This window comes from Pongo abelii, chromosome 18 (assembly GCF_028885655.2).
Source record: "Pongo abelii isolate AG06213 chromosome 18, NHGRI_mPonAbe1-v2.0_pri, whole genome shotgun sequence".
NCBI classification, from domain to species: Eukaryota; Metazoa; Chordata; class Mammalia; order Primates; family Hominidae; genus Pongo; species Pongo abelii.
In genome coordinates, this window is record NC_072003.2 from 35,451,258 (window position 1) to 35,477,837 (window position 26,580).

At 41.7% G+C, this 26,580-nt stretch overlaps 1 protein-coding gene and 1 long non-coding RNA gene across 3 annotated transcripts in view; one reads left to right on the top strand and one right to left on the bottom strand.

Annotated features, from left to right (window-relative positions):
• On the top strand, window positions 1-26,183 carry LOC129050755 (cyclin-Y-like protein 1B). 2 transcript variants are annotated; one of them, XM_054533834.2, is made up of 10 exons: window positions 1-701; window positions 2,003-2,062; window positions 4,412-4,446; window positions 9,766-9,866; window positions 12,857-12,892; window positions 14,984-15,035; window positions 15,626-15,745; window positions 19,835-20,001; window positions 23,622-23,784; window positions 25,974-26,183. In XM_054533834.2, exons 1-10 carry the CDS (start codon window positions 344-346, stop codon window positions 26,085-26,087), a joined length of 1,206 nt encoding a protein of 401 aa, XP_054389809.1. In that variant the 5' UTR covers window positions 1-343; the 3' UTR covers window positions 26,088-26,183. The 2 variants fall into 2 exon arrangements, with proteins under 2 accessions (XP_054389809.1, XP_054389810.1); XM_054533835.2 differs by lacking the exon at window positions 12,857-12,892 and having other exon boundaries at window positions 13-701; window positions 25,974-26,156.
• Window positions 15,877-26,580, bottom strand: part of LOC129050757 (uncharacterized) — a 17,269-nt gene continuing 6,565 nt past the window's right edge. The window contains exons 2-4 of the long non-coding RNA XR_008514501.2: window positions 20,680-20,939; window positions 19,233-19,360; window positions 15,877-16,526 (exon numbers count right to left, since the gene is read on the bottom strand). This is a non-coding gene — a long non-coding RNA (uncharacterized LOC129050757). The remainder of the gene's footprint in view (window positions 16,527-19,232; window positions 19,361-20,679; window positions 20,940-26,580) is intronic.

The window sequence follows — 26,580 nt, forward strand, 5'->3', positions numbered from 1 at the left end:
GAACCAGGAGGGAGCTCTGGCGGTTGGCAGGGCAACCTCCTTCAGTTGGTGGGAAGCAGTGGAAGGAGGAGGAGCTCCCTCTGTGCTCTCTTCCTTGCAATTACAGCTTGTTGCATCTAGACCCATTCTAAATAAACCAAGCAAGTTCCCAAGGGACCCATGCAGACAGGTCAGCTCAGGGGAGGCGTCTGAGGCGAGGTGCAGGCTGCTAGTGGGGTGCAGCCCCATTGCCAGGGGCTGGCCCTGCCAGCGTACCTTTGCTGGGAAGACGTGGAAGTGCTGAGCTCTGCAGACTTGGAAGCAAGGGAAGGCCCAAGCTGCTGGAGAGGAGCCGAGCTACCCCATGGGGAACACGCTGAGCTGTTGCTTGTGCACCAACGCCAGCCCCAAGCGGGGCCAGCGCAGGAGGTCTGGAGAGCTGTCCTGCAGCGCTGACATCTATGAGGCAGCGTCAAGCAAAGGTGCAGGCCAAGGCAGAGAAGAGCGGAGCCGCCACAGATGGAACATGCTGCTCCCTAATGCCAGCCCCAAGCAAAGACAGCACAGGGTGCGGTGGGCAGAACCGCCTTGCAGCTACAACATCACGGAGGTGGAGGTGGCAGTAGCGCCACACCCCACTGCTGTAGAGCCTGCTCCGTCGGATTTCGGAGCCCAAAAGGGCCATGACCTGCAGCATATCAGCGACCAGGGGATGCCCAAAGGTAAGGAGGCGGCTGATACTGTGCCCTCAGGCGCGCCTCTGGCCGTCACTGACCCAAGGTCCCCGCTAGAGGCATCCACAGCCTTGGGCTCCTCCCTCCTGCCCCCAGCCCAGGGACCGGACCAGGCAGGAGGACTGGCCTTGCTTCGTGCCTGCCCACCCTCCCCCCGACCCCCAATTCTTTTTCCTTGCAGCATCTGGTGGTTTCTCTCCTCCTCCCTACCCCAGTGCCCAGTTCTGGCCCCTTTCTCATCTCCGGAGGCTGGCCAAAAACTAAGTTTTCAAAATAGAAAATGTACACTACAGATTTCATTCCTATAGAGGAAGTGTCTTACAGCTCTTCTATTTAAACTTTGGTTGGCCTCTCAATTTATTTAAACGTTAGAATAATTAAGCTTCATGATGAATGTGCCTTTGTAACTGGAAAGTACTGTACTCTTGGAATATTCAAAAATTGTGAAAGAATGAACAAAGATAGTATGTGAATGAGTTGTACCTTTATACATAAAGCATGCAAGTACTTGTGAAAGTTTTTCCTTGTTTGGTGGTGTAAGGTAAGGCTCTGAGTGATTTTACACACTAGGTAGTAGATGGGTAGTGTTGGATGAGAGCCCAAAATAGACTCTTTATATCATTCCTTAGGATTTATAACACATATATATCACCTTGTCTCTACAAAAAAAAAAAAAAAATGGTTAAAACTTAGCCAGCTGTGGTGGCTTGCACCTATAGTTGCAGCTGCAAGAGGATCACTTGAGCCCAGGAGTTTGAGCCTTCAGTGAGCTGTGCTGGCTCCATGGCACCATTGCACCACTCCAGCTCAGACAACAGAGTGAGACTTTGTCTCTTTACAAAATTGTTTTTTGCCCAAAACAGCTCTTTGTTTTTACATATTTGATATATGGAGCCGGTGTCTGACACTAATTGACCACAGCATCACTTGCTGCTTGAGACTTTCCCTGAAATGAGCTCCTAATAGCAGCATAGAGGAGGGTGGGTATATTTGATAAGTAGAAGGAGGAAGGCATGTGTATGATTCATATACAAGTTGCATCAGTTTAGGTGCAAGTTTTAACAAGAAGTCCCAGAAACAGCCTGGTTTTATTCCACATACGTGGAGAACTTCTGTGATTTTTGCATTCTCCAGTAGAATTGGGACATTGTGGCTTTTATTTTCTTTACATTTATTGCTAAAAACTTTTCTCAAGACTGTTAAAAGTGATTAAAATGGATGTGTAGCTTTAAAAAGAATCTTTTCTACTCACCTAAACTATTACATTTTTCCTTCTTCTTCCTCTACAGATTTTGCTTCTGACCATCCAAGGGAAAGCACACTCTTCCTGAGAAAATATCAAATGAGTGGTAAGACAATATTGTTTCTTCCTCCAAGCAAAAAACTACAAACTTTCTGTTTTGTGTATTACAGAACATATTTAGAGGAACTCAGATATTAGTTAAAAAATTTTCAAATTTTCGTATATTTACTTGTCTTATTTTAATGTGTGACATAAATTCCTTTAGTTGTCACTGTTCATAGAAACATGCAGACTTTGTATTTACACAATTGGTGACATTGTTATCAATGCAATTAATTGGCCACATGATTTAATGTAGTAGTCATGGATTTATGCCTTTTTCTTCATATATCTTTGCCATTTTTCGCTTGCTCCAAAGAGTACATTTTAATGATGAGTGATAGGATTTAGGCTACAGCTTAGATTTCACTTGAACAAATCAAAAGAATCCATTGTTCTAGATTGGATCTGTGATTTTGGCCTCCTTTTTACACAGTGCTCTAACCACATGAGCCTATCACATCCATGTTCATGCTACTCAGAACTTATTCATTCGAATGTAATGGAAATGAAAACATGGCCTGTGCTGTTTTCCAGGTTAGCCTTAGTGTGTGAAACTAGTGTAAAGTTTCCACATCCTGCTTGTTTTAGGATGAGAATTAGAACTGTAGGAGTTTTCTGTACTCCTGCTTATTTTTTGTAACATTCTTACTTTATTTTCAAAAAAAGCCATACACCATGTTTTTCAGTTATTTTCACCAGTAAAGAATACAAGAAGTGGGGGTTCTATAATAACATCTGAAGTAATGCAGCACAATAAAAAATGGGTTTCTCCCCTGCGTTTTCATAGTTTGTGTGGACTTTGCCTGTCTTGAGCTGGTAACTTCTGGTTAGGATTGTTGTATTTCTCAGTTTCTTCTAGAGCCATGGGCTTCTCACACATAGAGTGCATGGAAGTAGAAGAAAACCTACCCCATGCCCCTGTCTCTTCAGCAGTGAGAAATGTGTGTCAGTGAGACCAGTTCAACTTCAAAGGAGGAGGCATTGTGGAGAACAAAGTGTGGCCCAAGTCCCCCTTGTAGCTTTTATTCTTTGGACCTGTATTAGAAAAAAATGATTTTGTGTGCTGAGGATACCATGTTCAATTAGGTTGGACACTCATTTTAACATTGGAGTTCAAGAGAGGCTACTTTTCAGTTGTGTAAAGACCCATTAATTTTTTTGGTAACATATTAGTAGATGACCGATAAGTAATTTGGGATGCTTGCAGGGATTCTAGTGCATCTGGAGATTGGCTCCTGGCCAGAAACTGGTTCTTAGAGCTGTCAGCTATTACATCCTGGTAATGAAAGTAAGCTATGTGTAAATGTAGAATCAGAAAACACTACTGCCTAGGGGTTCAGACATACAATAGGTAAATTTTTTATTAGTTAAATTTCTCATCTGTCCTGTATTTTGGCATTTCTATGAAGGAATACCTGAGACTGGATACTTTATAAAGAAAAGAGGCTTTATTGACTCACAGTTCTACAGCCTGTACAGGAAGTGTGGTGCTGCATCTGCTTCTGGCAAGGGCTTCAAGAACCTAATAATCATGGCTGAAGGTGAAGGCATCTCTCACATGGTGAGAGAAGGAGCAAGAGAGAGTGAGAGGTGCCACCTGCTTTTAAACAAGCAGATCAGGCCAGGTGCGGTGGCTCATGTCTGTAACTCCAGCACTTTGGGAGGCTGAGGCAGGCAGGTCACTTGAGGCCAGAGTCTGAGACCAGCTGTGGCCAACATAGTGAGACCCTGTCTCTACAAAAAATTTAAAAATTAGCCAGGTGTGGCAGTGCGTGCTTGCAGCCGCAGCTACTCCGCAGGCTTAGGTGGGAGGATCACTTGAGCCTAGGAGGTTAAGGTTGCAGTGAACCATAATCATGGCACTGTACTCCAGCCTGGGCATCAGAGTGAGACCCCATCTGAGAACAACAACAACAGTAACAAAAAGCCAAGAAGATTATGCATGAACTCAGAGCAGGAACTCACTCATCACCAAGGGGATGGTGCTAAGCCATTCATGAGGGATCTGCCCCTGTGATCCAAACACTTCCACACCTCCAACACTGGGCACTGCATTTCAACATGAGATTTTCAGGGCACACACTTGCCTAATTTGTTTTGCCTTTCCTTGTGTACATGGGGATTCTTTCATTTTTGTGTAATAAAATATCTGTTAGGTCAAAAAGTAAAACTATATTTTTAGATTTTACTTTATGAGATTCATCATGCCAGATTATTTAAATTATAAATTCTGTTGGTAAGAATTTTTAAAAAATGGAATTTTATCTTTATATAGTGATAATCAGATGATCAGCAACTACTTTTATTCTATGGTATTTATACCGGAATTGATTAGTTATTTTTTCATTCTTAGTGCAAGAAAAGAGGAGGAGCTCTCACCTATATTATGTAAGTAAGCTTTTGAAAAGTTAACAAATTAATTGTTTGAATTAAAAATCTGTCATGATTCTGTAAATATTTAACAGGGAGCCAGTGCTGTTAGCATGATCCTTTTTTGATGGAATTTTTAAATCTCTTCTATTTTCCTAAGTATCAGATTTATGCAGGAAAGTCTTTAGCTTACTGTGCCCATTTTTAAGGGTGTCTGACATTTAAGTTACACAATTTGGTTGTGATATAAATATCTGCCTTAAATATTTAATCTTTTGTATTCAAATAAAATTAAAAATAGCTAAGTCCACTTTCTTCAACACTTTCTGCTGACTTCCTGTCATAGCAGGTGAAAGCGTAGCTTCCTCACTCCACTGTGACCTTATTTCTCTCTCTGTTTCTTCCACCTGTAACACATTTTTAATTAAATCACTCATTGATATTTACATGATTATGGGTAAGCACATATTATTCACTGCTGAGTCATATAGTGTTCTGACTGTGCCTCCTCCTTGTACATCCTTCATTTTTTCTCTTAAGTATTTCTGAAATCTGAACGCTTCTGTACTTCTCCCAGATAACCCCCCTTTTGCTAGCCCATGATAGCTCATAAAGCCAAATGCGACCATTACCCCCCAGCTGGCCTCTTTGCTTTCATATCCTTCATTATTTTGTGTATGGAATTAATTTTCTGACTATGTTCCTTTGCCTCTTTTTTGACAGCTATTCTTCCCCAAGTGTTGTAACATTTGTCACATGCCTATCAAAAATAATGTTTGATCTGCTAAAACATATGTTGCATGTTTTTTCTTGGAGCAACTTTCCTTGGCCTTTGGTTATCCTCCTCCAGGATAGACTATGTTTCCCTCGGCTGTCCTGGGCCTGTTTGCCTGGGAGCCCTCTCTGAACTCTTCTGCGCCCACTCATGTTGGATCAGTGAGTCCTAGACTGTGCATTGCCCTCTGCCTTGTGTTACTCCCCAGTGGTGCTGGAGCAGTTTCCGAGGAAAGGCTCATGGACACACATATATAGAGATCTAGCCTCTCTCAAAACCCCTCCTTTGTTATAGAGTATAAAATTCTAGAGTGAAAACTAAATTTCATGGCTCTGAAGACATTTCTCTATTGTGTTTTCATTATACTGTTCTTGAAACTATTGCCTTTGTGTGATGCATCATATGTAACCAATTTTTACATTTCTTGAGCTTTTTCGGATCTTCTCTATTCCTGGGATTCTGAAATTGTACAATACAGCTTTGTGGGGACCTTTTATTTTATTGCGGCCATTAAGCCTGCAGACTATCTCTTTTAGAGAATTTTCTTATTTTCTCTGTTTTATTATTATTATTTTAGTATCCTTATGATTCAGATGTTGGGCATCTTAGACCAGTATTTCTGCATTGATCTTTAATTTCTTGCCCTCCTATTTTCCAGTTTGTCTTTTGTTCTGCTTCTTAGAGATTCTTTGACTTTCTGTGCTAACCCTTCTATTGAATTTTTTTTATCTCCTTAAGGGTATTTTAAGATTTTTTTAAAAAAAGTTTTGCTCCAGAATTTTTACTGGTCCCAAGACTTCCTTTTTCCTGTTGTTTTGATCTCTCATTGAAGGCTTCTCTCAGATGGGTGGTGGTCTTAGACTTTTTCTATTTGGAAGCAGGACCTTTGTTCACTAAGGGGTCTCATTGTGGGGATTTTGAGGTCAAGCCAGCTTTTCTTTTGGGGGACATCAGTGTATTATATGAGAGTATGAGGGTATTTTCTTTACAATGGTTCAGTTTTCTTCCGAGAAGGGTCTCCTAATTTTCTGCCTGGGCAGTGCAAGCATGGCTGCTGGCTTTCTAGAAGCAGGGTTGAGAAGGAAGGTGGAGTTTCCATTTGTGTGTGCAATTTAATCCCATTTCCTAGGTTTCAGCCCTAGTAGCTCTGAGCCCAGAAACCCTCAGGTATAATATATCCAGATAATACACATCCAAATTCCTTATAAGATGGGAGGGGAGGTGGACTTGGGTCTCTAAGCACAGCTTTACATTTGACCTTGCTGGCTTCTGTTGTATGTTTCACCCTACCTTCCCAGGTACCATGTGCTTCTGATTTCAGAGCCTGGATTGGGTTCTTCAAAACAAACAAGATTGCTTGTTTCTGTTCAAGTCACTCCCTGTCAGCTCCAAAGCTGTGCTTCCATGTCAGTTGCCACTCCTCTATCTGCTTTTCACCTTGCAGCATTGACTCAGAACATGTGCCATCAATCCTGTCTCCTGGTCCTGTGTATAATGTTTATTTTATGACTAATGCTAATGAGATTTCAGAAGGAAGAGAAAATAAATTTCTGGTCAATCCATCATATTTAATCCAAATTTAGAACCCTTATGTAAGTGTAAATCTAAGTTTAAATTCAACATAATTATGATATTAATTCAGACAATTTCTATTTATACCTCCAAAAAGCATATTACACTTTTCCACTCAGGCCTTGTGTAAGAATTCTATTCAAACTCCATACATGCCATGTGGTCCCATTGCTGTGCAACATAGATGGAGCTGTTTTTGTTAGTGCACAAAGTGTTAGAAATTTTTAAGTTAGCTAAAAGTCATTATTTTAAAAATATCTAAAACATGTCTTGTAAAAAAAATGGGGAGAAAAACGTGGTCTTGAGAGTTGAGCATGGTAGCTCACACCTGTATCCCAGCACTTTGAGAGGCTGAGGCATGCAGATCACTTGAGGCCAGGAGTTCGAGACCAGCCTGGCCAAAATTAGCCCAGCATGGTGGCACTCGCTTGTATTTCCAGCTACACAGGAGGCCGAGGCAGGAGAATTGGTTGAACTTGGGAGGCGGAGGTTGCAGTGAGCTGAGTCAGGCCACTGCACTCCAGGGTGGGAAACAGAGAAAGACTTCCAAAAAAAAAAAACAAAAAAAAACCACAAACCGATATGTGTTCCTTATATGAAATTTTAAATAGAACAAAATGGGGACAGATATCACCTAAAGCTGTACCAACTAGTCTATGTTTTGGTGCATTTTTTTCTGTTCTTTTTATTCTCATATATGGATTTTTCCTCAGAAACAACTTTTGTCATGGCGTAGTATTATGCTATATTACCCCTAATACTAGTGACCTTAAGGGATACCTTCTTTGACTTTGAATGAAAGTATCTCAATGAGTCCATTTTCATTTTTCATGCTATATTTGTTTTTTGAGGCAATAATAGTATGTACATTGACACACATACACTGTTAATGTAAAATATATACATTAATAGAATAGCTTAAGAGACATAAGAGTTTAGCTAGAGTTAAAACATTTCTACCTTGAAGGAGAATTTTGTCCTTCAAATAGTAATATTGTTCAAAAACATCTGGGATTTTTGTTAAGTAGTAAGTGAATTCATAGTAAAAATCATCTGAAACAAGCAAAATGGTGTTAGACTGTATGGATATTTCTGATTATTGGCTACAGGCAATTTTTAAATACTGTGTACTTTTATAAACAACCACTAGATCTTCTCCCTACCCTGTCTTTCATGTACTTGTGGGAGACCCTGATGGAAGAGTGTGATAACATGATGTAGACAAGCATATCCCAATAGGAGGAAGGAAGGCTCATCTGAGTTATTTTTTTAAAGCTACAATAATTGGTATTTTGTGGTTTTAAATAATGCTATTGATCTCTTCAACTATTTGATGACTAGGATTTGGTTACTGCCATTATTTTTAAGAAAGAGCATTTTTTTTTTCTTTTTAGACAGAGTCTTGCTCTGTCACGCAGGCTGGAATGCAGTGTCATGAGCTCAGCTCACTGCAACCTCCACCTCCCGGGTTCTAGCAATTCTCTGCCTCAGCCTCCTGAGTAGCTGGGATTACAGGCATGCCTGCCACCACACACGGCTAATTTTTGTATTTTTAGTAGAGACGGGGTTTCACCATCTTGGCCAGGCTGGTCTTGAACTCCGGACCTCATGATCCACCCGCCTCAGCCTCCCAAAGTGCTGGGATTACAGGAGTGAGCCACCGCGCCCGGCCAGGAAATGCATTTTCTTAACATAAATGAGGCAGTTTCCATAGTGGCTATTGCACTCTTGACAAGTGAACAGATACTTTTAAAGTGTTTTAGAGATAGTTTATTTTCTAGAGGGCTCAAAAGGTTCACTGTCACCTCTCTGATAGCACTGCAGATAAATTTTCACCGATTTGTAACTGTAGGAAGATTTACCTTCCAAATTGTAACTGATTTAAATAACTTGTCAAGCATTTATTGAACTCCTGAATTTCTCCCACATTCTGTGCTCAGCAGCTGCGGTTAGGAGAGGAAGGGCCCTCCCTCCCCTGGAGAGGCTTACTTTCTCACCAGGGGGATCCTCTGCAGGCAATTGCTATCATGTAACACGCAGTGAATTAGACTGATGAGTACACAAAACCGGAAGTGTTTTGTGATGTGGCTGCTGGCAGAGGGATCCCAGAAGGCAGAGGAGGTGAAGCTTGCTGGGACAAGGGGGAAAGAAATAGGTATTCCGGGCAGAGAGCAGCATGAATGAGGCAGGACAGTGCTATGATGTGTGTCAAATAACTTACAGAATAAAATCAATCAACTTTTGAAATGAATGTAAAGTATTCTCGGAAGTTCTCATTTGAGTCATGTAATAGCAGTCTTACGTAAACATGAAGTGAAAGTTAAATTCCCGTAGTTGTTTTCATCATCTGATTTCTAGATATGAGAGAGTCTTAAAGCAGTACTTTTTCTATCTTCCCCCAAGGAAATAGGCCCAGAGAGACCTATAGCCCCTCACTTGTTTGGTCACTGAGCAGCGCTGGCACACAGGGTCTCTGACTCTAAAACGCTGGTTCCATCACACTGTCTCTTGAATGAGTACACTTAGGATTAGTAACTTAGTGAATGTAGTATGAGGTCTTTATTTACTGCAATAAAAATGGTCTTGTGCCAATATTATTTAATGTATGACATTTTGTTGTAGTTAATGAATAACAGAAATAGAAAATCTCAGCTGCCTTTTACTGCATAATAAAAAAACACGAAATGTTATTTTAAACTTTTCCCATTATTTATAAAGGGAGTTCATAATAGAGGCTTGCCAGGTTTGATGATTGGTATCATAGCAAGGGCGGCATTTTATAACCCATTCCTCAAACATCATCTGCGGAAGTTAAGCACCTCCAATGAGTTTCCCATAGAGCTGCTCACGGTACCACACTCAGGCAGGTCATGGGGCGTAAGAAATACCTTAATGCTTTATTGTTTGACATTTTGACTAAGGAAAAAAGCCCACACTTTTGTAGGTTCAGCCTGCTGTAAACATTTTTCTCTATCTTCCTTCTCCTTCAGATACCTCCATGGCATCTTGACAGAAAATACTCCTCATGTTCCACCATATTGCTAGGTAACAGCACAGTCAGCCAGCCTGATCTTAGACACACACTAGAAAGGTGAGTACAACGAGGCTGCCAAGGGCCGAGTAACAGACCCCCCTATGCTAAAAGCATCACGGCCATCCTCTGTCATTTCAGCCATTTGGTTGCCCTTTACAGCAAGCAGTTTAAGAAATTGATGTCAATGATATATGGATTTCTGGGACCTAAATGTGAATTTTCTGTTTCTCTTTTAACCTTCAATGCTGTGTGGTAGAAGGAAAAGCCAGATAGCAAATAAGCAATCCCAGAAAAAGCATAGCTATTTATTCGATGCATTCATGTTATGAGAGTGTTGAACCTAATGGGAAGGAGAAGCGCCTTTTATTGGATGTTTCTGGGAAAAATTATTAGTTCTTTATGGGCTACAGGGCTAAGACGATGGGTACTACTTTGGAAACTACTCTTGGAAGAAGGAACGGCTTGTCCTCCAGTGGTACCATAGTGTATCTGCATTTACATTTTCCCATCATGCGTGAGCACTTCATAGGCTACAATCAGACATGCCTTTTCAAAACACCCTTGAACGATGGGTTCAAGTTTATTTAAAAAGTCACAACAAAGCCCACTTCCATTGGAGGTGTCCAGGGAATATTATTAACATCTCCTTAGATTATGAGTGTTGATTTTTGGGAAAACAGTTTGAGAACTACTGTCTTAGCCTGTTAATGTCCTTATCCCTAACTTAACTTTCCAGTCTATAAACGTGACTAGCTTACAAGCTTAATTTTGTTTCTAATGTACTAGCTTTTTAAGCTAATTTGTCAGTAATTTCCATTTTAATTAAAAATGGTAAATTTATGCTCATAATAATGTCACTTTCCTCTCTCATGTATAACAATTATCGAGATCAAATTCTGTTTCAGCAGGAACTGGACTCCACCCATGTCTAAAACCCTGAGGTTTGGACTCTATGGAGTCATCACCTAATGTTTGTATTCAGCCCTAAGTAAACAGCCTCTGTTTTGGCTAGAGTCCCTAGTTTCTTCTGATTTCAAAAGATTCTGATGTTTCAGTATGCAATTCCAAACTAGTTTTTAAGCTTCACCTTGCTGAAACAAGTAGAGGTTCTGCTTTTTCTTCCAGCATAGTCTCATTCTTACAAGTTTCTTTAAAATAGGATTTTTTTTCTTTTTTAGAGATAGGGTTTCCCTGTGTTGGCCAGGCTGGTTTCAAACTCCTGGGCACAAGTAATCCACCCAACTCAGCCTCCCAAAGTGCTATGATTACAGGCAGGAGCTAGCACGCCTGGCCTAGAAGTCTGTTTTTGAAGTACAGTTAGTTTTAATTTGCTCTCCAATTTTAGAAGGGATCATTTGGTATATTTACTTTTGATGAAATGAAGGTTTACTGAGTAAATTAATACAGCAAATTGGCTTTTTGGAAAGATTTTGAAAAATGTTTTTCATAGTTAGTAGTCCATTGTTCTCAAAGGGATGAGTGAGCCATATTAGAATCACATATACATGTTTCTTCAAAATATATGTCTGCAAACACATGCATCTTCCCAGCTCCACATTCCCTCCATCTCTGGGCACTCACAAGCCTTTTAGAAAAATGTTTAAGTATGTGAGGCATCATTATATGGACAAAAACATCCCAGATGATTCTGACCTTAACCCTAACTCAGTCATTCCCAAACTTTGCTGCACATTGGAATCACCTGGGGAAATTTGCCAACAACCCTGATGCCCAAATCATACCCAATGCAAATTAAATCAGAATGTCTCCAGCTGGCAGTAAGGCCATTTTTAAAGCTCCTTGGGTGATCCAGTGTGCAGCAAACATGGGGGCCATGGCTTCCTTTGCATGGAGGAGTGATGGTTCTCATGTATAAATTACATGTTTTCCCAGTCATTTGCTCTTCTTTCTACCCACAGAGCCTTTCATCTGTGCAAGTCATTTCTATGTATGTGTGCATATGCTTAAATTTAAACCTTACTCTAGTGTTTCATGAACACCTGCAGTTCACAAAAGCACTATGTGGGGACCTTGGGCAAATCAGTTTGAAGCCTTGGTTCTCTTATTTGTAAAATGGGTGGTTCATGGAGTGTCATGTAAGGTTCAGTGGTCTTTTCAGCATGTAACTTCAAATTCTGTGATTTTGAAATCAATTTGGAGATGAAACTGTTTGAGGCACTATAGAAATATCCATCTTAGATACTCATAATGTTTTAAGGCCTACTTTTTACAACTCAAATTTGCCTTCTCAAATTATTCTGAACCTCACTTTAAATGCTGAGGGCAAATGGAAGCACAGAACTTATCCAAGAGAAGCCCCTGTTTGCTGACACACACCATCTGAGGATGACTTAGGACCGCAGTAACATACATCTGAAGAGTTGTATTTGTTCACCAATATTTTGTTTAAACGAATGTGGAGATATCTGTCATGAACATTGTATGATGCAGAGTTACACTGTGTGTTTAGTGCTGCTTATATCAGGAGAGCTAAAAGTGTCATTAATTTTTGTGTGCATTATGTTTACTAATAAATTTTCTGCTAATAATTATGCACAGGTGATTTTAAATTACTTTATTTGGTGTAAAGCACATTCATTATGTGCTTTTATGGAAATAATGACAAATGGGTGAGTAGGTGATGGTGAACTAAATCAGCTGAAATGCAGCGCTTAGCCACTTAAAAAGCAAAACATTACTGTATGGCGTAAATAGAAGCATATGTACACATAGATGTAAGTGATTTGCACAGGATGAAAGGTTCTATGGATGGGAGAGCAAATGACAGGGAAAATATGTAATTATTTATATATAATAACCATCAGCAGAAACATCTTCTAACAGCATATTGCCTAGCATTTTGGTTCTCCTATTTTCGCTATAAAGCCAGAGAGCTAAAACAAAAGAAAAGTGCTCATACAGTACTGTTTCAAACAAGACGATTTCAGGGCCACTGAGGGGGTTCCCTCCTCCCCCTTTTAAAAACATATCTTCAGGCCAAACAAATGATAAAATCAGTTCTTACAAATATATTTTTCCCTCCACAGTGTGACTTTGGCAATATATTACAACATAAAGCACAGGTGAGCTCTTTGAAAACCTGCCTTGTTACTCCAGCTCATCACTTTGTATAATATGACACACGCTGTTAGGTCATAACTGTAGACATAAGCTGTAGAGTGTTTATTTTACAGTATTAAAGTGAATCATTTGTGGGTTTTTGTAAGACTCTTTTATCTCTTAAATTATTGAGGGTCTCAAAATGTATTTGTTTATGTCTTGTTTGCAATTTATTGTAAAGAAGAAAGAAAAAGATGAACTAGCCTCATACAAATATATAGTAGGAAAAATGTGTATTTTTAAAGCTTTCAGGTAATTGTGGGTATTCTTTAGCCACACCAAAACTTCACAAGTGCTGATTTATTAAAATAGTTATAATGGGATTGTACATATCGATGAATTCATTCCACTAATACTCACTAATACTCACTGATCTTTCTTGTACAATAAATGAATCTTTCCGCTTACCAGCTTTTATAATATTATGCATTGGCTATTTGGAAAATATTAATTCATGTTCATCTATAGTGTCAAAAACTCACTTTCATTAGTATCACAATGATTATAAAAATGTCTTCAAATATTTACATGCTGTCAAGCTCACAGTAGTAGGTATGTGTTTTCCAAGTCCTGATTTTTAGCTTGAAAGCATTAGCTTTATTATACACAACAAATACTTGTTATTTTCCTTGAAATGACAGAGTCACTTGACTTCTTTTTGAGAATGATAGTCAGTCATACTTTCAGATAGAAATGGTGTTCTGTGAAAAATTGGCTTGTTCAGCTCACAATTAAATCACAAGTGCTTTTCTTTAACATGACCATACTTCAGCATGCAGACGTGCTTTATGTGAACCTCCTACTTAGAATACTAAAAAGAGAGTTCAGGATTTAATAACAACATTAATTTTTACTGTTTCATCAAGGACATTCTTAAGTGAAGCAGGCTACTTTAACAAAAACTGCAAGGGGCAGTGAAGAGTGGAATGAATTCTAGTATAATTTGGTACCACGGCCCTTATTCACACTGAGAAACCAGCAGTTTTACCCACTTTTGCTTTTATGCAATCATTACAAGTGTTGAACAGTGAGAAAGCAAGCAATGTCTTACTACTTTTAGAAAGCAATAAATTATTCTTATGTTTTATTTTCAATCAGTTTCTCAGGTTGAATTGTATTCTTATAAGAACATTTAGGGCCATAGGTGGTGGTTGACACCTGTAACCCCAGCACTTTGGGAGGCCAAGGTGGGAGAATTACTTGTGACCAGGAGTTTGAGACTAGTCCGAGCAATGTGGCAAGAACCCATCCATACCAAAAAAGAATTAAAAATTAGCTGAGCATGGTGGTGTGCACATTTCATCCCAGCTACTTGGGAGGCTGAGGCAGGAGGATTGCTTGAGCCCAGGGAGTCAAGCCTGCAGTGAGCCATGTTTGTACCACTGTGCTCCATCCTGGCTGAAAGAAAAAAGCCTGTCTCAAAAAAAAAAAAAAAAGTTGTGACATTATGGGCCTCCTAGGGAATCTCAGGGGTCCACAAACCACATTTGGAGAACCACAGGTTTCCTAAATGAGCACACAATGTGTTAGTTTTTTAAAGTCCATTAAAGACTGGCCTCTTTTAAAATAAAAAGGCAACTGAGTTTGTAACTCAAACCACTTAAACAAATATGATAGATGTATACTACAGGAAGATTTGGGAAATCTGAATCTCATTCACATTTATTAAAAGTTCTAAAAACTTTATTGGCAACCACTACTGCTTCATAAAATGTTCTTGTGTTCCAGCATGAGGTTAGAGGAGTGAAAATAGATATAGTTTATTACCATTGCCTGTTAGTGGGGGTCAATATTTAAAGGCAAGTCTGGCTCATCAATGTAGAAAACACTTCACAGTTCAGGACATTATGTGCTGAAGAAAAAGAGGTCAAGAAACCCTCTGAAGGCCAGGATCCAGGAGAAAAATTTGCAAAAACTGTTTTGGTGAACAAATTTTCCCAAAGCAAACAAGGTGTGTCTCCCTCCACCCTCCATGCCCTACTCCCAGCAGTTACTTTACTAAGATGTTAACAATTCCCGAATTAATTTCATAAATGCACATTCTTATTTTATAGATATGCAAATAGATCTCTGGCTATTTTTGACGAGCCAATACATCCACTTCCAGTAAGTGTCACTTTGTTTGAGGTTCCATTTTTGTCTCATAGAGTTGTATTTAGTTCATGCTGAAGTCAAAATCACCCACCTTTAAGTCTTCCCTCTGTTGTGTCTAATCATCTTATATAAGGAGTGTTGTCAAGTGGGCATGCTGGAGTAAGAGCTGACTTGCAGCTTTGTTTAATTAGTGCACTAAGGGGAGTAAATATACCATCCAAATAACAAAATGTGTCATTTAAAAAAATAATTTTCTATAGCACCAAGCAATATAAATATTTGTAAATAGTCCTGACAAATATGCACAATCTCTGTGAATAGAACTAGAAAACAATTTAAATTTAAATCAGTTTAAATGCTATAAAAATTTAAAAACTTCCTTCTTCACATATGATAGCCACAGGGCTACCATAGGGCCTATGTTTGCAGAAAACCAAAAATATTTTAAGATCCTGCTGTTTATATTTTTAAAATTAAAAGACATTTATCCCATCAAAATTTTTGTAAGGGACACGTGGGCACAAATGTGAACACTGCCATCTTAAGAGTTCTTAAAAAGTTTTCTTGAGTGGATATTTATGTTGCCTTTTTTCTTCTTTCAGCAAGGAAAGGCTCCAGGGAAATCCTTCGAGCATGATCCCGAACGCAACTGTATTTTCAGATATTTCTGTACTCTTTTTCTAGTCATAAAACTAACAGCTCCATGTGCAATCATAGCTTTGGTAAGATATTTCCTATCTATAAAGCATCTTTAACAACTGGTCTCCTACACAGGGTATGGCCGTGTTTCTGACTAAAAGTAGATTCCTGGAATTATCATCAGATCTTTTAAGAGAAACCTGTGCAAGCAAAGTAAATACACATATTTGAGTTTAATCATCATTATGGTTTAAAATGATGCCATTGCTTTTCTTATCAGAGAATAAATGCTATTAAAGGCAGCAGGAGAGATTTCTGGTTTCTCCTTCAACAGATTCCAATGTAGATCTAAGCTGAGTCCCAGGCCATATTCCCTGGGCACTTCTGATGCATGCTGTGACTGGGAGCTGCTGCTCTGAATGCTTTGTTGTTCCTGCTGACCTCTTGTGCCTGCTCCATAAATTGCCCAGGAATCTGGTACCAGTAAGACTTGGACACAGGCTTCGCTAGATAGCCTGCTAAGCCGCAGCTGTATCCTTACCTCTACATCATTCTCACAGAATTCCTGTGGTGAGACTCATTCTGAATATGAAGTCCTTTTCAGATGGCTGGGATTGGTTTACCCCTCCCTACACTAACCTGTAGAGGAATGTCAACCATGCAGCCAGGAGAGAAAAGATACTTAGAGCAGTAAGTACCCTCTCCTTTAGCATCCGGCTAGAGCTTAGAAGAGAAGGCTTTTGCTGGGCACCTGCATAGAAACCCCTCCATGGGCACTGGATCAGACGCAGGCCTCTTCATCGAGCTGCAGGCCATTTGGAATGCTCAGCACCTGCTGGCAGGAAGCAGGAGTGGAACTTCCAGCTGGAGAGAGAGAGAGAGAGCTGATGCTGGAGGGAAAGCTGGATTGGAAGAAGGGCGTGTTCACTGTAGACAGGCTAAATTTGATGTTACTGTAAGATAGCAGACTGGCTGTGTGCAGTCAACATTTGGATCATTGGGACTGAAGCATGAATCTGAACTGGAAATAAGGAATGAAGAGTAAGAGCACCTGCTCAAGGCTGGGCACAGTGGCTCACACCTGTAATCCCAGCACTCTGGGAGGCTGAGGCAGGCGGATCACCTGAGGTCAGGAGTTCGAGAGCAGCCTGACCAACATGGTGAAACCCTGTCTACTAAAAAATACAAAAAATTAGCTGGGTGTGGTGGTGGGCACCTGTAATCCCAGCTATTCAGGAGGCTGAGGCAGGAGAATCGCTTGAACCTGGGAGACGGAGGTTGCAGTAAGCCGAGATCGTGCCCCTGCTGTCCAGGCTGGGAAACGAGAGCGAAACTCTGTCTCAAAGGAAAGAAAGTAGCTGCTCAAATGCAGAGAAAGTGTTTAGAATGAAAGTGGAGAAGCCGGGCATGGTGGGACACACCTATAGTCCCATCTATGCCGAGGCAGGAGAATCACTTGAGATCAGGAGTTTGTGTCCAGCCTGGGCAGCATAGCAAGTCCCCATCTCTAAAAAGGAAAAGAAAAGGAGGACAGAAGATAGCTGTGTAAGGACAACCAGCATGTAAGGGACAAGCCTCCAGTAAAGTGGCTAGAGTGGGAGGAGGAAGAGCACGAGAGGATAATAAAAGAAGAACAAACGGTTCAAGATAGGAAAGGCTGTGGTCACAGTGCTAAATGTTGCAAGAAGTTGTCCGTTCCATAAACACCCCCTGGATGCCGACCCTTTCCCCACTCTTCTAAGTGCTGGGGTAGAGAAAAGGACAGGTTGAACACAGTCCTTGTCTTTATGAGCTTATGTTGTAATGAGGAAAGCATTTTTTTTAGGTTATGGAAAATAGCAAAATGATAAAGCAGGATAAAGACAGAGTGACGGGAGGGGCTCACTATTTCAGATAGGATGATCAGGAAGAGCCTCTCTAGAGAGGTCACATTTGAACAGTGACCTGACTATAAAGTGAGGACGATAAGGAGTGCTGGCATGGCAGGCAGTGGGATGAGTGCAAAGACTGAGACAGGAACACGTTTCATGTGTGTTCAAGGAACAAACAACAGGACCCCGCATGGTGAGAGGAATGAAGGAAAGAACAGAAGAGATGAGGCCGCACAGGCAGTGCCACAGCTCACAGAGCCCTTTGGCTTGCAGGCCATGGGAAGGAGTTCAACCAGTTTGATGGGGGCACTCATGGTAGATCTTGAGCAGGGGAGTGCAGTGTTCTTAATTGAAGAGGTTATGGCGACTGCTTTGGGGAGAGTAGACCACAGCTGGGAGGAAGGTTGGGGCAGAGAAGAGGACCAAGAAGCAACTAGGGTGATATAGGTGAGCCGTGACCCATGGTGGCTCAGAATCTGAAGCAGGCAGGCTACCAGTGAAGGTAGGCATAGAGGGATTGCACACAGCTTGGAACAGGGTAACTCACATGTAAGTATTAGTCCCCAGGGGCTAGGCCAATGGCAATTCCCTGGACAAGATTAGGGCCAGCTTGGGGAGTGGAGCCTTAGGGTGAAGGGCTCTGGTTTGTAGGTGTCAAGACTCAGAGGACCTCAGCAAGAGGAGTCTCAGGCAAGTGATGGGGGTGGGTGAGGTGGGTTAATGAGAGATGGGAGGTGAGGAGCTGGCAACAGGGCCTGATGCTGTAAGCAAATGAGAGGATGCCCCTGGGGAGCTATGGGGAGCAGGATGGGAATAGGAAACACATTTGTATTGGGGGAAATCTCTGGCAGAGAGGGAGAAAGTCTTCAAGAAGAGGTGATTTGGGGAACAGTATTCTACAAATGTGGGATGGGATCCACTGTGCTGATAGAAGAGTTGGTGTTAAAAAAGGAACTTTCTCACTGACCCAGGAGGGCAAGTGGTATCAGTGAGTGTCAGCAGGTCCAGCTTACCAGTAAAGGTGACAGGAAGGTGAGGCCTCACCAATGCTGTTTAAGTGCTCTCTAATGAGTCCTGTGGAGTTGAACCCTGGGAGGGAGGGTCATTCCTAGGATACCTGATAGTGCGGAGTTAGGGGGAAAGGGAGCAGAATCTCTCATAAGAACATATCATGTTCAAGAGCCATTTGATTTTGAAAACACAGTTGAGTTTGGAGAACATTGCCAGATCTGAGCCTCCAATCTATAACCTTCAGACAATAAATGAACGCTCTTAAAATGAACTGTTCTCCTTTGGTCTTGATGCAAAGACGTCAAGTAGCATAGAGGCATACTCTTCTGCAGAGCACCATCTGGGGTAGCAATGCCTCACAGCTCACCTCTGTAACCTTCACTCAGCTGGTCCCTCGCCCAGTTCTTTATAGGATAGAGATTGGAAAGATAGAAAATACTTTCTGAGATTGTCTCACAAACTGCTTGGCAGGTTGAGAGGAACCCCAGGGATACAGAGGCCGACAGCTGTCTCTACCTAAAAACCAACAGAATTGACTGAATGCAGATACTGTAGGACAAGAAGTGAGTTTTCATGAAGTGACTGTGGAGACATGGAAAATAGGGGCTGTGAGCAGGACCCTCCTTTCACACACATGCGTTCCTTATCAAGGCACTGAATATGGAGATTATTTCTGAGCCACAGAGACCTGCACTTGTCATGCTGTCTTCACGGCAGGCATTGGGAAGTGCTCATGACCTGCAGTTCCTCAGCTGGTGTCCCAAGAGTGGGTTAGTTAACTGGAATATTCTTTAGAATAGAAATGAAATATTTAATCTGAAAAAAAAAAAGAAAAGGAGAAGACAGCAGTGTTCTCAGTATCACTTGGGCATTACATTTTCAAGCATGGCACACCTGTAAAATTCCTACCTGCCAGCCAGGTGTGAAGCCACACACGGACGGCACTGGAGTGTTTCCTGAACAACCTTAATCTGCACTGGGCTTGAGTTTGTGCTGCCTTTCATGAGTGTGAAGGTGTTAATGGTGCCTCTCTTCATGCCCACAGGGATGTCCAGTCATCCCTGTGACTGAAATTGGGCTGGAAATGTCTATGGGCAGAGTAGGCTGCAGAGGTTTCTCACTATGACTGTGATTTGGCCTCTTACTTTGTCTGAGCAAAGTCTCTGCAGAACATAAGAATAAAAGGCATGCATTTTCTGGTCAAAACCAGAAGAAATCTTTCATTCTTAAATGTTCGTATCACCACACTTAATCTGAACCGAAATCAAAGAGCAGCGCTCTATTTTGCAGGTGTACATCGAACGACTTTTAACTAATGCTAACATCGATCTTTGTCCTACTAATTGGAAAAAGATTGTCCTCGGAGCCATGCTTCTTGCCTCCAAGGTTGGGAGAAATCGTGGTCTGTGGAGTGTGGATGACAGCCAGAGTCCCGAGGACATTGCAGTTGAGAACATGTGAGTTTGTAAGGTTTTGGCGAACAGTGTAACCAATTTCCATACCTCATTTGCTCTCCAAGTTAACATTGTAAAAAATATCTTTATAGGTTTCCTTGTGCAGATAAAGGAAATAGGCATAAGACAACAGACTTCTCTCTATCTAGCTTTAGTGTAACAGTTTATATTTTCCGGCATTCATGGGTAGGTCTTGATGTGTTATTGTTGTAATAACCTCCTGGATAAACTGAAAAGTATTTTTCTGATTGTTTTTTGGCATACCTCTTACAAGTGTACTATGAGAATGACACAGTACAGTAAATATCTTTATAGGTTTTTAGAAGCTATCTGCCAGTTTCAGTCCCTTTTTAAGGGGCAAACATCTGGCCTTTGAAATAATTGGCCACTGTTAAGGTCTTAAGGACTCTGGACTATGGAGAAGTTTTAGCTTCAACCTAAGTCCCCCATTGTGTAGTTGCTTTTGCTGGTCCTTTCCTCCCCCTTTTATCTGAAGATCTTTTTTTATAGGAACCTTGAGATATGAAGTTAAATAGCCATAGATTTCTGTGCCCTGGCCCCTCCCCACTGAGAGTGTTGCATGTGTTTGGAAATCAGCCTGATGAGTTAGAAGCTCCAACGTTCACCTCCCGTGGTGTGAAAAGCATTTCTGGGGCATCTCCCCGTGCCCACCACACTCACAAGGCTCCATGGGTACATCCACGGCAGCACTCAGGTGTCTGGAGTTGCCCATGACAGTGCGAGGAGCCTTGCAGAGGCATGGGGTTCCTCCCAGATGCACCAACACGACACAGCTTCACCAGGACTCCTTTCCAATCCGGCCTCATGACTGCGTGAAGGGACGGGCCCTGGAGCTGGCAGGCAGGGTGAGCAGGGAGGTGTTTCCAGCAGAGCCTTCCTGGGTGCCCGCTGGACAGTGAGGACAGCTGTGCAGGCTGCATCTGTGCAAGACAAGGGAGCAGCTCTTGTTCACATTGAGCAGCAGCAGCCCATCAAGATCATTCCAGGCAGTGGCACAAGTTAGTTTTGTGACCTTTGTCCATGACTCCGGATAATACTGTCATTCTGAATCACCTCAGTGTATGTCTGCAATTGAAGATATAGTGTCTATTGTAGATATACCTCAGTGTATATCTACATTTAAAAATGACCCCTTTGTGGCTGAGCTCAGCGACTCATACCTGTTATCCCAGCTCTTCAGGAGGCTGAGGTGAGTGGATCGCTTGAGCTCAGGAGTTGAAGACCTGCTGAGTAACACAGTGAACCCCGTCTGTACAAATTTTTTAAAAAAAATTATCCAGGCATGGCGGCAGGCAGCTGTAGTAATCCCAGCTACCTGGGAGTCTGAGGTGGGAGAATTGCCTGAGCCTGGGAAGTTGAGGGTGTAGTGAACTGTGATCACATCACTGCACACCAGCCCTGGGCGATGGAGCCAGACCCCGTCTCAAAAACAAAAACAAAAATCTATTTTTGCCACCACTTTGCTAATAGTGTAAACCAAGTGATCGTGGTGGTATTTCTGGTAGCGATTTTAGCAAAGAGTGTGACCGCAAATGAATTTGAAACTAACAGAAGTACTTCGGATGTTGCAAACACTAAAGTGGCCTTGCTCATAGTCATCCATTTGAAAACTGGTCCCTTGAAGGAAGCACAGTTTGTGACTGCCTGAGTTCTCCTTGCCTGCTGCCTAGCCAGAGCTGACTTATTAAGACAGGGGAATTGCAATAGAGAAAGAGTTTAGTTCATGCAGAGGCAGCTGTACGGGAGACCACTTTTACTATTACTCAAATTAGCCTCTCCAAAAACTCTGGGATTGTTTTTTAAAGAATAATTTGGTGGGTAGGCTGTCAGAAAGTGGGGAGTGCTGATTGGTCGCATCAGAGATGGAATCAGAGAGCGTTGAAGCTGTCCTCCTGCACTGAGTTGGCTCCTGGGTGGGGGCCACAAAACCAGATGAGCCAAGTTTGTTGATTGGAGTGGTGCCACCTGATCCCAGTACAGGGCCTGCAAAGTATCTCAAGCACTGATCTTAGGTTTTACAATGGTGATATTATTCCCAGGAGCAATATGGGGAGGTTCAGACTCTTGCAGCCTTCAGCCGCATGACTCCTAAAACATAATTTCTAATCTTGTGGCTAATTTGTTAGTCCTGGAAAGGCAGTCCAGTCCCCAGGCAGGAAGCAGGTTTGTTTTGGGAAAAGGCTGCTACCGTCTTTGTTTCAAAGTTAAACTATAAACTAAGTTCATCCCAAAGTTAGTTTGGCTTCTGCCTAGGAATCAACAAGGACAGCTTGGAGGTTAGAAGTTAATTCAATAATTCAAGTTATACATATATATAATTCAAATATATATATATTTAAATTTCTATAGACTTATTGAGATGTGAAGAGAAAATTAATTTTGGAAGTAGGTTCAGATGGGTTTTAAATTCAGCAAATTAGATCACCACATCTTGGCTCGTGGTCTAACTGTCCCCCTTACAGGAGAACATCAAGCATTTGTTGACTTAGCCAGTGGGTAAAATATTAAAAACTTTCAATAAAATATTAAAAACTTTCAAACCAAGAAACCAAATGTATTGTTCAGATACTGCTCATTTTTAAGCAATTAACTCATTACAGGGGTTACTCTGAAAACAGCCAGATTTACTCTAACTGTGTACCTATTAATTTAGCCTTGGTGAGGGCGGCTGGATGACCATGTGGCAGAGGACAGCTCCCAGCCCTTTCCTCTCCCACTGTATTCAACTCCCCCAAATCCCATTCTGGCCAGGGGTGACAGATGCTGAGCACTTCAGGGTTGCATTCCCAACTCAGGAGCAAGACTGCACGTATAAGGCCAGGGCCCTACTAGAAATCACATCATAAAATGGGTTTAGTCTAGCCAAAATGTCTCTCCTTGATTTTTCTGCCTTTCAAAATTTAAAGCATATCCTTGCCCTGTCATAGTGGCAGTTTCAACTCTTCATAATACTAAGGTGAGCAGAAACTTGCTTTATGCCCCCTTGACATAGCCTTGTGGGCTGGAGCAGAGGGAAGGAGATTCTTTTTGCCATGGAATGCAGCTTGGTTATGTATTTATTTGGGATGAATCCTTCTTGTAGCCTTAGAGTTTTTCCTCCTCTGAGCTAATAGGGTGGCCCTCCATGGGTCCATTTGTTGCCATGGTGATGTGCCCAGTCTTCCTGTTGGTGCTTCTCTACTTCAGTAAGCCCCTTCCTGTTATTGTCCTGGTAAAAATGCCTGGAGGTCCTTCAGAGCTAATAAATGGCACCCATCATTCCTGTCATGTGATTGCTATTGTGGGGCTCGTGAGTGAGCATGGAGTTTGAGCTGTGCAGCTGCCCTAAGGGAACTCTCAAGAATGAGCCCCGAGTCTGCAGCAGGAGTGCAGAAGAGGCTTCCACCTTTCCCTCATCCCAAACTTGGGGTGCTGGGATACAGAAGGGACCCCAAGCAGCTGTGTCTTGTTTGGACATTAGTGTAGGAACCTGACCAGGCAGCCTTTATTTGTTTCAAAACAGAACTTAGAGCATCCTAGTAGCTCAGAATGGTATTTTTTTAAGTTAACCCACTTGACTAGAATTGTCCTATGTTGGTTTTATTGTGTTTCTCCTCCCCTAGGAGCAAGATGGAGAAGTGTTTCTTGGAGCTACTTGAGTTTAATATTCATGTATCTGCCAGTGTCTATACAAAATATTACTTTGATCTGTATGCCTTGGCAAATGACCATGACCTGTATTTTCTATTTGGTTTTCTTCACAAAGATAAAGCACAGAAACTGGAGGTAAGGATGTGAAGTCACTTAGTGGAATTTTCCATTGGCCACAAAAGCCAACATCTGTTACAAAATCATATTAAGTAGTGATTAGGAAAATGAAAGCCTTAAAATTAACAGACCAAAGAGCTTATTTCTTTGGCATCATATTTCTTATCTGTTATGGTTTATAGAAGGATCCATATTCTTTATTAATTAATTAATTAATTTTTTGTTTTTTGAGACAGAGTTTCGCTCTTGTTGCCCAGGCTGGAGTGCAATGGCACGATCTTGGCTCATGGCAACCCCCACCTCCTGGGTTCAAGCAATTCTCCTTCCTCAGCCTCCTGAGTAGCTGGGATTACAGGCACGTGCCACCACACCCAGCTAATTTTGTATTTTTAGTAGAGATGGGGTTTCTCCCTGTTGGTCAGGCTGGTCTTGAACTCCCGACCTCAGGAGATCCACCCTCCTCAGCCTCCCAAAGTACCAGGATTACAGGTGTGAGCCACCACGCCCAGCCACTGATCCTCCATATACATTTTTTTTTTTCTGAGATGGAGTTTCACTCTTGTTGCCCAGGCTGGAGGGCAATGGCACGATCTTGGTCCACTGCAACCTCCACCTCCCGGGTTCAAGCAATTCTTCTGCCTCAACCTCCCAAGTAGCTGGGTTTACAGGCATGCGCCACCATGCCCGGCTAATTTTGTATTTTTAGTAGAGACGGGGTTTCGCCATGTTGGTCAGGCTGGTCTCGAACTCCTGACCTCAGGTGATCTGCCCACCTTGGCCTCTCAAAGTGCTGGATTTACAGGCGTGAGCCACCACGCCAGCCAATGATCCATATTCTTAAAAAATTATTGATATTCTTTCTGCTATGACCATAATTCAGAATATTTTTAATTAAATTTAATGTGATTTTAATGGGTTTTGTTTTTAACCTCTATCCATTCAGACAACAATACGTGAATAAATGCAATTGTATTCCTAATTATATCTGTATACACAATGCACTTTACCACTCTTGACTGTCTTTTACTTACACAGTTTGGAAACTTACATCATTGTCTACTGTATATAATACAGTGCAGTCCCGTGAGTTTATTAGACAAAGCAGTAGTGGCTGAGAGACCTGTACTTAGACTGTACAAGGTGCCAGTGTTTCAAGTACTGTCTGTAGGAAGGTCATGGGTTTTTAATGAAAGTGGTAACTTTCATGGGGCAACGTAAGATTTATGGCTTATGACCCTTGGTGAGTATACAGGAAAATTACAACTGAACTAGACACATATAAAATTGGCACTTTCTCTGGTATCTTGGTGGTACTTTGGAATAATACATTTTTCTACCACAATGTGCAAGTAAAGTAGCACCTTATGGTGTTTCAGTCATTAGACTTCTTGGATGTTCCAAAATAGCCCAGCACACACCTGTCTCATTAAAATTTGCTTTGAGTATATAGTAACTAATAAAGATTGGGTAGAATTTGAATCGCTGAGTAAATTGATTTTTTGGCACCAGTGCATGTTTATTATGTTGAAGGAACAGGTGCACAGGTAGCAGATGATATTGTTGTTAGGATCTTGTCACAATACTCTTGAAATATTTGGGAGTCCTATTTTATTTTTTATGTAACTGTATCATTAAGCGACAAGCCCAATTTTAAAATAACTTAATAAAGTAAGTTCCTCTTGGCTCTGGCAATCTATTCATAGCCCTTAAAGGAGATTACCTTAGTGAATGGGCAGGGAGTAGCATCCTCAGAACCTGACCCTGTAAACCTCAGCCAAAGCAGCTGCAAAGGAACCATCTAAAGGAATCTGTATGTGTGGCTTCTCATCAGCGGTGCCTTTTAAAAAATGCTGGAGCCTGGCCGGGTGTGGTAGCTAATGCCTGTAATTCCAGCACTTTGGGAGGCCAAGGCGGGTGGTTCACGAGGTCAGGAGATCGAGAGCATCCTGGCTAACATGGTGAAACCCCATCTCTACTGAAAACACAAAAAATTAGCTGGGTGCAGTGGCAGGCGCCTGTAGTCCCAACTACTCGGGAGACTGAGGCAGGAGAATGGCGTGAACCCGGGAGGCGGAGCTTGCAGTGAGTGGAGATCGCACCACTGCCTCCAGCCTGGTGACAGAGCGAGACTCAGTCTCAAAAAAATAATAATAAGTTGGAGCCCTTTTTAAAATTATACCTGTTTTCTCTTTGATTTACTTTCCTAGGCTACGTCACGGCCGTGTGAATACAAAGACTTGCATCGAGATGCCGCTGCAATGAAAAGGGCTATCAGCATGAACTTCATTGGTATTCGGTGCTCTAATGCCATCTTATCTTAAAGAGAGAAATTAGTCTTAAAAGACCCTGAGCTTCTCAACTGTAAAGACTAGAAAATATCACTTCTGCTGAAAGAAACAACAAAATTAGGATTTTTCTTTTTTTTCTTTGTTTTGTTATTTGTTTTGTTATTTGTTTTTGTTGTTGTTGTTGTTAGTGTTTAAGATTTTCACTGAGAGGAAGCATCTTCCAGTTAGCCACATTGTGGAACTGGGTGATGGTGGTATGAACAGTGGGTGCCAGGTGCTTTCTGCCCTTCCTCTTCCACTGGGTCCAGATGGCATTCCTAGGGCACCACCTTGAACAACTCTTGGGGAGAAGGAGTCTCACATGGACACAGCACATCCCAGCTCAGAGTCCACAGTCACCCATAGTCTCAAGCAGGTGCCGATAGTGTCCACAGTCACCCACAGTCCCTAGCAGGTGACAGTAGTCTGAGCTGAGCTAGAGCTCAACAAACTTTAGAATTGGCTCCAGATTTGTGAGAGCACCTGG